Below are 12,263 nucleotides of genomic sequence, written 5' to 3' on the forward strand. Positions count from 1 at the left end.
TTGCCTCCAACTACATACTTTTAAGTCTCTATAATAATAAATAGTATAATAGTATGTTCTTTTTGTTTTTGTATTTGTAATTTTTTTTTAACAATAAAATATTTTTAGAAATACAAACTTGGAAGGGGCGAAGCCCCTAGTGTCTCCCCATAGAACCTCCCCTACTTAGAAGATATCTTCTAACATATAATTATCTTCTAAGACCGTGGCTGAATGTAAACCCGGTATATGACTCTGTAATCAATGCTTGTACCCAGTGGCGCATTTAAGGGGGGGGCGAAAGGGGCAAATGCCCCGAGCGGCAAATTTTTGGGAGCGATAAAATATTCTAATTTTTATTATTGATGTATTCATGATTTATTTAATTTTCACACCTTTTTCGGTATTGATTAGTATTTTAAAAAATATTGTTGAGCATTTAATAAGAAATTAAAAAAATTATACTATACTTAGTCACCTAGGTAATATTTATATATATATATATATTTGATAAAGGGGAAGGGCGGAAAAATTATTTTGCCCTGGGGCGAGTATATATTAAATGCGCCACTGCTTGTACCTATAGAAAAATAATTTTAATAGAATAATATGAAATAATTTACAATAAAAATGTTACAAATTTATTTATTCGGTGACCCACACTGCTAATAATTATCAAAAAAATGATAAGACTTATACACGTGTTTTTCTTGTATAAATTTGTAAATTCGGTAGTTTGATTTCTTGTCTAACAGTAAAATTTATCGATAACATTTCTACTTCGACCAACAAACTTTTAGTTAAATTTTTCAATTTTAGTGGTGCAAATGATTATTAATACATCATGATAAAATTAGATACATCTTTTAGTTTAGGTTCAATTATTGAGTCAAATTTTTTGGGGATTTCGAACGATGCAGAACCCGATAATGTAATTGTAACTTTGTCGAAAAATATGGTTACTTGTTTTCATGTACGTATTTAATATCAACTATTATAATTGATTTTTTTTATTTGCTACATCTCCATCATATTTCATTGTGTAGATGCCCAGTCAAAATCAGGTACGTTGTTGGAGCAGTTCTGATAAATTATCTTCAGAAGTAATATTTGATCCTATAAGTGAATGTTATTATGGTGTTTTTAACTATACAAGAATTGGGAAGTGGTTACGTAATTCGTTAACAATGAAAGATATGAAGAAATATAATGTGAGTAATTTTCATAGTAAATCATAATTTATAGCTTGAAATTAACTTAAAAATTTGATTCAGGTTTTAATTTTTTTATTTCTTTAAATATTTTTAAATAAATTTTGTTTAATGTCTACCATATTTAAACATTGAAAATACTGACCACTTCATTCTACTTTAAAAATACTCAAAATTTGAGTAATTAAGTTAATATTAACTAGGTATTATATTATGTGTTGTAGATGAGATTGTACATCATACTATTTCATTAACATACTTTCTTAATTCTTATTACTGTTTGGTGTATAAGTATTTAAAATTTCTACTAATGCATTTTGTATACAATTTTATCAATACCTGTAACCCTATACCGCTACTCTTAATAGAAAATTTAATTTTGTTTCTATTTCAATATTTGTATAATAATGATTATTCATTTCTTAATTTTTTCTAGACTTGATCTGGATTGATATTTGTGGTTTTTCAAATTAATTTTTTTCCTTTTGATAGTTTGTGTATGGTGTGATATGTTTATAATTATATATTTATTAATTGTAAATACTTCAACATTTTTTATTATGAAAAGATAACTATGCATAATTATATTTCTGCCAAGAAATAATGGAACACACAAATTTAAATAATTTGGCTTGTACCATTGAAGACAGTTAACAATCCAGGTACTAATTACAATACCAGTAATAACAGATGATTAAGAAATTTAAAATCAAATACTAACTAACTTATTAACTGTAGAATCAGGATTCCAAAAATAATTGATTTTATTTTACATAATATACTGCATTCAGAAATTTCAGAAAATCTAACCTCAACCTCAGCAGCCCATTTGTGTATAGGTATTGCTAATATTTTTTTATGAAGAGTGAATATGTAAACATGAGCTATGATCACCCCAATTGTATAATTTAACCTGGCCACATGCCTAAACAATGAAAAATTATCTATGTGCTACATTTGGAAACTAAATACTTTCATGAGCCATAGTTAAATATTATTTACTACACTAAATTATTGTTTTATATTTTTATTCAATATAATTATTAATATTATAATAATATTCCTGTACTTATGTAATTTTTATAAATTTACTTATGAAAATATATTCTAAATTTAATTTAAATTAATGAAATGAATAAATATAACAAAAGGGAATATATTTTAATTTTTTACATATGATGAATGTTTTTTTATTTTCTTACAGTTTTCTGCTAAAATTATAAGACTTTTAACCAGATTGGACTTTAAAGGAGCTATCGCTGTTTTTGAAAATGGACATTGTGAATGTTTATATGAAGCAATTGGAAATCGAAAAAAAGTCCGAGTTTCCGTCATTAATGATGGTGAAACAATTGAGTTAACCAAATTATGTATACTCAGAACAAAAGCTATATGTATTGTTGTATCTGTTGATAGCAAAGTAATTTTTTTTTTTTTTTTACAAAAATATGCTATGTATTCATTAAATTATTTTAATTACAGAATGTGAAAACTTTACGATCAGTGCCATTGGAGGACACATTTTTGCCTATTAATTTACAAATATCTTTTAAGAATAAAACTGATATACTACTTGGATATTGTGTAAGAGAAAATTCTGATTCGCTTAGTGTTTTAACATTTTGTAAGTATTGTATTGATCTTTATATAATAGCACTATTTAAATAATAATTTTATATTTATATTATCTAATTTTGTAATATTTCTAGGGTCTAATGGATTCTTGTATTCTAATGAATTATATGCAGAATTTGAATGTAATGACTTTCCTGGGAAACGTTTAACTGAAATATCATTGGTTAATTCAAACAAACAAGTAACAATAATTCAACTCAGTTCTGACTGTATAGGTCTTTATGGAGCAGAACCAAAAGGCTGTGGTTAGTTTTGTTATTGAAACTCTATTGGTCTATATAAATAAAAATACAGTATCTATTAGACTTTCTATTTTGAATTTTCTAATTCAAATTTAATAAAATACATATTTTTGATTGTACTTTTACTTTTAATGTGTTGAATTATTATATTACATTTTTAATATATTTTTTTATATTTATTTCAGGAGCTGCTTTAGTAATATACAATTTTCACTACAATATGGTAGTTGCTGTACAACATTTTAAAAACTATACGGACCCTCCAAATTTATGGTGTTTTGGAAATCATTTACTTTTAGTAACTGGTCAAAACTTGGCTGTGATTCCTTTTACTTGTGAAAGAAATAATTTATCCCTGTTAATGGACAATAATTTAACTAAACCAAATGATGAGTATGAAGAAATTGAATGGGATGTCTATGCAAAAGAAATGTGTAACGATAAAAAAATTTCAACTTCAGCATTATCTCAATCAAAGTAAGAATCCTATTTGTCATTAATTGATTCGCTTTTTCATTCATTTATATATTTTCAGACTAAACGAAATAACGATCAGTGATTATATTAAAAAAAAAGATGATAAATCATTAATTAATTTACTAATGGAAAATAATGATATAACTGATAATTCCTTGGTTGAAATAATATCATATTGCAGCTTAAACACAGTGAAACATTCAATGCTTTTGGTAAAAATATTTGCTTATCCACCTTTAAATAAGCCAGCTTGCTTACGAGATAAGCTATCATTTGAGAATATGCTAAAAATTTTAAATGCTTTATATTCACTGATAAAAGACAAACTTATTGAAGAAAGATTGGTTGATTGGATGATACTGCTGATTGATTGCTCATATCAACAAATATTACAATCAAACGACCATAATGTTCTTGAATTTTTAATAAAAGTTCAAGAAGAAATTAATAGTAAATGTGACTATGTTGAAGCAATTAATAATATAAACAATACTATGCATGTTGTTAAAAATAAAAATGTAAATAGAAAAAAACGAGATGAACCTGTTAACAATTTATATAAAATTGAAACGATTAATTTATATTAAGTAAAATTATATATTTTTTTAACATACTTGTTATTTTTTAACATATACATGTAAAGTATGTTATTAGAAAAATGATATTTTTATATTTTAACTGGATTTTTTGCATTTGAATAGGACATGTAAATCATTATTTACTATATGAGAATAAGTTGAAATTTTGATTTATTTTAACTAATTTACAAAATTGTTTCATAATACATATTCAATATTATATGAGTCATATAAAAAGTTTAAATGTCATGACTACACACTCATGTGCAACATTCATTTTATTAACAGTTAAAATTAAAAATTAATTCAGTACTTAAACACAATTTCATTTTATCAGTTTTCAAAATGAAACTTAGCTAAATTAGTTAGTAAAAATTAGTTAATAAAAATGTTAAGTAATTTTTTTAATTTAAACTTTCTTAGAGGAATCTATTGAATATAATATAATCCTTTTGATATGGGCATGCAAATGAATTAAACTGTTACAAAATACAAACATATTCAAACTGGCAATACGATAAGGTAGATGTGTTTTACACAATACCAAAATACAACATACACTATATTTCAACTTAATATTCTGCCAAGACAAAAATTTGTAGTTTTGTATTTAAAAAATTTAATTTTGTGTATAAGAATGGAATAATTTATCATCAGCACGTAATTTAGTAAAGAAATGATCAAATTCACCCAATTCGTATCTATCTATAAATTTGATGGGCTAAATTTCGTTTGCGCATTTTTTTTTTTTAAACATACCTAACCTCCAAATATCTGGACAGAGAGTGATTGGCACTTGTCCGAAAAATGATAAGGTCTGAAATTTGAAAAAGCAGTACCAACTGACTAAATTGAAAATTACAAAATCCAATTATATAATTTCTATTGATAAAAGTTATACAATATCCCCCGATTTTCAAAGCGGGAAAAATACTAATTGGTTATACTGTTTTCAACAAAAATTTTAATTCTTTTCATTTTTTTGTTTGAATATTTCCAACAAAACTTTTTATTCTTTTTTTTACTTTTTTGTTTGCATATTTTTAATAAAAATGTACCAAATTTTAAACAACTTTGGTAACAAATAATTATGTAGGTATAACATTAAATCATGGATGTCTTCGAGTTAAAACTATGAATTGTTTTATTTTAGTAACCATTGTAATTGGAAAAGGTAATGCTTTTCTGTTCTTGCAATTCTTCTTAATATTCATCTAAAAACATATCCATGTTATATATCTATGTAATATATCATGTATGTTTATAAATATCTAGTTTAATATTTAACTGTATGTGAACCTTTCGTAAAATATATATGTTTTTCATAATTTTTTTTAATATTCTATGTACTAGTATGTAAATAATATAAAATATTACATGTTTTAGTTTTAAGTATGTAGTAAAAAATAAGCATTCAAAAATGTATAATTATTTCATATAATTGATACCTATGTTTATTTTATATGTAACTAAATATGTTATTATTATCAAAAAATATAATTATCATTCAAATGAAACAGTATAACTTCTTAAACAAAATAATAATTTTATAATATAATTTTTAGAAATTTTATGTTGGACACACATTTTATACAACCGTCTTTCGATTCCGTTCCTTATCATTTTTCGGACAACTGCAACTCCTGAATTTCGTTTGCGCTTTTTTTTTTAAAAAAAAAAGAACCTAACCTCCAAACATCTGGACAGTATTATCACAGAATAGATAATTTAATTTTATATTCAATAATGAAAATAGTAAGAGTTTAATGCGCCTATAGTTCAGATGTGCATTTGCCGACTATACGTATGGTGATTATTAGTAGAGCTCGGATTTATATGCATTATCATGTTTGTACTAAATATATCACGTATAAGCAGCACGTCTATGGAGATTTAACATGTCCACGATTCATATCACATCAAATTTTATATTGCATAACTCGAAGGTTAATGCATATTTAATAGGTTTTTAATAAATTAACTATTTTAATTTACAGTACATTTTGTAATTTCCTCGAATAGAGCAAAAATAGACATGATAGGTATTAAGTTTCAAAAATATGATTTTAAAAGATTAGTATTTTTTTTTTGTATTCTCGTTTTTAAGTTTCCTAAAAGTTTAAGATTGATTTAAATGATTTGAAATATAAGGCAGTGGATATTATAATTTTTTTCGTTTTTGATAAAGTGTTTAGAATTTTATTTGGTATAAAAGTGTGGTATTTTTAAAAAAAAAACATTTTATAAAGTCTAACATAATGCATATAATTGCATATTTGCATTATATTTGACACTTTTTAAATGCATATAAATCCGGCCTCTGGTGATCAGATATACTTCTTTCTGTAAATCTACCTAATTTTCTTGTCGTGTCCTATTGTTATGCAATTTTACTCTTTTTTTTTAAAATATTAGGCTAATTTTATTATTTTTTAAAATTTAATTATTCATTTGCCTTCAGCCTTATGCATATATTAGTACCATTATAGTACACTAGTATCCACCACAATACCTCATACCTAATATGTTTTTTCAGCATTGTATGAATGAACCACTACTGAACAGTTGTTCAAAAAACAACATTTTATTAGTGATAAAGGTATGAATGCAAATAGAGACAGACAATATGGGCAACTGCCCACTGGTGGCAAAATATTAGAAAAGGGAATTTATTGAAATACACCGAATAGTCTTTAAAAAAAAATGTAATCATATTCAACATAACACAAGTCAAAAGAAAGGCTTACTGCATTCGCAATATTTAAAATTATACAAATGCAAAATTATAAGGTTATTAATATTTTTGTTCTCAATCGAGCTCATAGAAATTTTATAATATTTTATTATTTTTCATAAATTGTACATTATTCACTTGGGCTGGAAACACGTAACTTTTCAAAATGCTCTTAATGCATTGAATAAAAGAGCTAAATTATAAAAATGTATTTTTATTTTTAGATTTTAATATCTGGTCACCAAACATGTGTTGCAAAGGTATAGTCACAACACATGGATTCAGTCAAGATAATTTTACTGAACAAAAGTATCTAAAATGAATGTTAAGATGTACTCAATAATCGAATAGGGGGGGGGGGTACACAGAAGGACAGAGCTTGTATGTCTGGTATATACTTTATTAGTTTTATTGATAATAATTAATATTTGAAATCTTAGCATTTGTCTAGCTGAAATGTGGTATTTAAAATATATGTAAGATTGGTAGAGGGAGTGTGGGAGCAGTTTTAAATAATCGGGCCCATGGAACACAGTTTTTAAATTGTTGGACTGAGCTCCTCTACTCAATTTTTTACAATTCAAGCACTATACATAATTCAAATAATACCAAAAGGTATTGTATTTTTTACCAAAAAAAAAAAACTATTCTTCACAAGTTGGTTTCAACTGAAATATAATGATTTGTAGCATGAGATATTTTCTAATATTATATTAATTATATATTGATAATTTATAACTGTTAATTTGAAATTAATACTATTAAACATTAGAACCACAGTCCATACTAATATTTAATAGGTACAGTAAGTATAATAAGGATGACTAATAATATCTATGTAACATAACATGAAAGGATAAGTAAATATTAATACTATAACTGAAATAATTATTAAATAAATTAAAATTTAAACTTATAAAGAAATTTTGTATATAATTATACCAACCGTAATAGTCTTATACTACAACAGAATAGTCTTATACGAGTCCATAATATTATCAGACAAAATAAAATAATTTGCTTGTGATATTATTATCATAACATTGGTTTTGTTATCATTCTAAGTAATAGTTAACATTAAACAGTATATTTTATGATTTGCTAACTACCTAGTTTTCTACTAGGCTCTTACAATAATTGTGTTAAATAATGCCAGTGAAAGATATGGCTTACTTTATGTATAATTTATTTCGTTTGAAAAAATACTTAAAATATATTTTTATAATAATATTATTTTTAATTTATTATTTTGGTGTATTCACTCATTTTTTCGAGTTGGACTACTTTACTGATTTTGAGTACCCGCTGGGAACGAATATATCGAAATGCATAATAAACATGCGGTCCGGTAATTCTGATCAATTACCTTGTATTAAAATTAATCCATTTGAATATGACCTACTGTTAGCAAATAATAATAAATGCGATAAGAACATTCATCTATTGATTTTGGTTAAGTCGTCATTAAATAATTTTGAAAGAAGAAGTGTAATTCGGAAGACATGGGGTTTCGAGAGTCGATTCTCTGATGTATTTACTAAAACAGTTTTTGTTTTAGGAAAATCTTATGATATTGATTTAGAAAAACGCATCACAGATGAACATAAACAATATGGTGATATAGTGCAGTATGATTTTATTGATCAATACTTCAATAACACAATTAAGACATTGAATGCAATTAAATGGGCATCGACACACTGTAATAATTCTAGATTTTATTTTTTCTCTGATGATGATATGTATGTTTCGATAAAAAATTTACTTCGTTATTTGCGAAATCCATTTGAATATCCACATTATTTAAACCAAGAGATTAAAGGAAAGCAATCACAGCATAACTTGCCTTCAGATATTGAATTATTTACTGGATATGTTTTTAATTCTTATCCACTAAGACATCAAATAAGTAAATGGTAAGTTAATTGTATTATTATCAAATTGTTATGGGCTTGTATTTAATATTTTATTATTTTTCACAGGTATGTTTCTCTTAATGAATATCCATATCATATGTGGCCCCCTTATGTCACAGCTGGTGCTTATGTGCTATCCCATGCAGTTTTAATTAAATTTCACTATGGAAGTTATTACACCAAGTTATTCCGTTTCGATGATATATACTTAGGCCTGTTAGCAAAAAAATTAAACATAAGTCCTCTTCATTGTAAATATATATATTTTTATAAAAAATATTATTCTCCAAGTAGTTATAAATATGTTATAGCTAGCCATGGATATGATAATACTGAAGAACTTTATAATGTTTGGTTAGAACAAAAAAGTTATGGAAATGCATAAGACTGTTTAGAATTTCTGATAAAATATATAATTGTATTTTTAACAAATTATTCTCATGTTATAAAATTAAATATTGACATACAATTATTATAATAAACGTTTTTTTTTAAGTTCACATATTTTTATCATAAAAATTGAAATAATTTAAACATTTCAAAAAAATAATTATTTTTAAATACCTTGTGACTGTTAAATTCTTTTATCTCAATTTTTCAATGTAAACAAGTTTGCATTTGATGATAAGGATACATTTAACCTTATGTACTTATGCTGATAAAAACCGTATTCATAGATGATAAATGATAATTCTGAATTAATTCTAAGTGCATAAATTGTGATTTATTTGTTGATTTTCGAAGTTCACTCAAATAATTATTATTTATTATTATATACAACTTCAATAAAAAGGTAAAATGACTTTTCCTGTACTAACTGTCAAGTATATACAAAACTGCTTCAAACTATTAATAAGTCCTCAGAATATAAAAAAATTTTCATCAAAACTTGTTGAAGATGACTTAAAGGTAACTGAAGAATGTATAAAACGTCTCCAAACCATATGTGATCAAGATGAATTTCTTCGGTTGAGCGTTGAAAGTGGTGGCTGTTCTGGATTTCAGTACAAGTTTGAATTAGACACAAATATTTCTAAAGATGATTGTGTATTTGATAAGCAAGGTATTAAAATAGTGGTGGATTCAACTTCTTTAGAATGTGTCAAAGGATCAACAGTGGACTATGAACAACAGTTAATTAGATCTGCTTTCAAATTAGTTGGGAATCCTAAAGCACAAGATGGTTGTTCATGTGGTGCATCTTTTTCTATAAAAATGGACTGAATATTTTAGATTGGACTCTATTTTTCTGTGGTGCAGTATTTACTGTTAGTATATTATGTTAATATGTTATTTATTGTTTATTTTTATTTTACTTGGTTGTTTAATGTTAAACTTTTTACCAAAAATAAGTAATATTGGTTGTTATTTCAATTCATAAAATTTTAAACTGGGTTTTAAATTTTCATTTAGATATTTCATTTTAAATTAACTTTTATATCGTAGTGGCATTGAAAAATTTAAATGTAATATTAATTCACTTAGTTACAGTTATATATAAAATATACTGATCATAAAGAATTAAGGTCATTACACCTGTGTATATAAAATTAATAAATATATTATGTAATATCATTCATTATCCAAGCAATTTATAATTTTTTTTGATAAGATTAATTATCATCAATACAGTTTTTATTAATATTCAGGGTTTATTCTAAGTCCCTGTTGAGCACTATTTCTATTTATGTTATTGTATATTATGTATGTATATATTATGTATATATGTTATGTATATTATTTATTTTGTGTTATTGAAAATTACTTTTTGAGATTTTGATAAAACTATGTATAATTGATCATTAAATCATCAAATCTACAATTCTAGTTGAATAAATCTGAAAGACGACTGAAAGATACAAATTAAGCAAAAACAATCATGGTTTAAAGACATATTTGAAGAAACTAATAAAATAAAAAATCAAAAAGAAAAAACCATTAAGTGTCAAAAAGAGGAAGTTTTTAGTAAATACCTATACCTGGAAAAATTATTGTTAATTTTAATTGTATAATTGTATTATTGTAAATATTATTTATTTTATAAAAAATAAGGACTGGAACTCGCTATTTTTAAACAAAAATGTTTATCAATCAGTCGATATATTTTATAGTAAAATCGATAATTCTATATTACGCTCAACTACTGAAATTGTAAGAAAATTCAATAATAAAAAAAACTTAAACCAAAACAATGGATTACAACCAGTGGCGTACATTCTATCTTGCTCTGGAGGGGGGGAGGTTTAACAAAAATAATCGTTATCTTTTTTTTTTCGTTGCACAAATAAATAAGATAAATAACTGCTATAAATAGATATTATTTTATACAAATTTTTTACCAATTTACATTTTACTTTTACATTACAGTAAATTAATAGCTATTGGAATATAAAAACAGCATAGTTGACAAAACCTTTTTAAATATCTATCAATATAATTATTTAATTATCATAATATTTGTATAGTTGTATATTTTGAGTTTAAAGCATAATAATGAAACTACGAATATATTACACGTCATCAATAATAAAACAATTTTATTTTTTTTTGGCCCTGGGGGTTTGCCCCCCCCCCCCCCCGTATGTACGCTACTGATTGCAACTGGTATAATTACTTCAATAATAGAAAAAAAATGGGTAACGGTCCAATATGCGACCTACACCCTGATTTAAGGTCCAGTATGCGACCTACACACTGATTTACAGTACAATACGCGACCTACGTCATAAATGTAGAATATACGTGTTACGTTCACGAAAATCTTTCACAATTAACTATGTTTAATAAATTTATATATGAATGTCTAGATAGTATTCCATCCTTTACTATCCGTTTGTAATATAATTTGTTGAAGAAAAGTTTTTCATTTAAAATGTAATTATAATTTTATTCATTTTTTCTTGGTTTTTTTTCTTTTCTATACCATAGTATGGATTCATTCGGCGAACGTATGCGGAAAGAAATGGCAGTAATCAGTGTAGGTGATTTACTCTTAGATCATAAGTATAGAATAATTTCACTATATGCAGCGCAGACCAAATTTGACTGGTCGGTCAAGGCGACGATGGAGGAATCACTAATAGAACGGGTTGAGGTATTTCTACTAAAATCAATTGTTATAACAGACACCGAGATCGATGAATACAATGATAGGGTAGAAAAAACGCTGTGCTTTGTTTACTTAGATAAACGAGGTCAGTCATTTAATTTTAAATTTGTTTAATAAATAAAAAAAAATTTAATTTAAAGCCCATTGTTTTATTGTTATTATTACCTTATCTATTTAATAATATTATTATTAATAAACATGCCATGTAATTATACATGAGGTACACAGCGGTGATGTTTTATAGAGATTATCATGGTTTTCAGGGAAATAAAAAAAATATATTTTATTACTTATCAAATAATTTTAGGGTTTTAGATTTATATTCTAGATGGAAAACAACAATAACAAAGGCAATTACTATAAAATAGTAATATATTTTACA

The 12,263-nt window shown here is 25.1% G+C and overlaps 3 protein-coding genes across 4 annotated transcripts; all 3 read left to right on the forward strand.

Moving 5' to 3' along the window:
• Positions 1–694: 694 nt before the first annotated feature.
• LOC112685679 (nucleolar protein 11) lies at positions 695–4,131 on the forward strand. The gene is made up of 7 exons (XM_025557617.1): positions 695–952; positions 1,026–1,190; positions 2,395–2,610; positions 2,673–2,814; positions 2,900–3,070; positions 3,253–3,544; positions 3,603–4,131. The coding sequence occupies exons 1-7, from the start codon at positions 824–826 to the stop codon at positions 4,129–4,131; spliced, it is 1,644 nt and encodes a 547-aa protein (XP_025413402.1). The 5' UTR covers positions 695–823.
• Positions 4,132–7,941: 3,810 nt separating this feature from the next.
• Positions 7,942–9,234, forward strand: LOC112685692 (beta-1,3-galactosyltransferase brn-like). The gene is made up of 2 exons (XM_025557631.1): positions 7,942–8,772; positions 8,839–9,234. Exons 1-2 carry the CDS (start codon positions 8,006–8,008, stop codon positions 9,155–9,157), a joined length of 1,086 nt encoding a protein of 361 aa, XP_025413416.1. The 5' UTR covers positions 7,942–8,005; the 3' UTR covers positions 9,158–9,234.
• Positions 9,235–9,421: 187 nt separating this feature from the next.
• Positions 9,422–11,937, forward strand: LOC112685693 (iron-sulfur cluster assembly 2 homolog, mitochondrial). 2 transcript variants are annotated; one of them, XM_025557634.1, is made up of 2 exons: positions 9,422–10,040; positions 11,701–11,937. In XM_025557634.1, exon 1 carries the CDS (start codon positions 9,571–9,573, stop codon positions 9,994–9,996), a length of 426 nt encoding a protein of 141 aa, XP_025413419.1. In that variant the 5' UTR covers positions 9,422–9,570; the 3' UTR covers positions 9,997–10,040; positions 11,701–11,937. The 2 variants fall into 2 exon arrangements, with proteins under 2 accessions (XP_025413419.1, XP_025413418.1); XM_025557633.1 differs by lacking the exon at positions 11,701–11,937 and adding an exon at positions 10,601–11,004.
• The last annotated feature ends 326 nt before the right edge of the window (positions 11,938–12,263 follow it).

Source organism: Sipha flava, unplaced genomic scaffold (genome assembly GCF_003268045.1).
Source record: "Sipha flava isolate LNK unplaced genomic scaffold, YSA_version1 287_pilon_pilon, whole genome shotgun sequence".
NCBI lineage: Eukaryota > Metazoa > Arthropoda > Insecta > Hemiptera > Aphididae > Sipha > Sipha flava.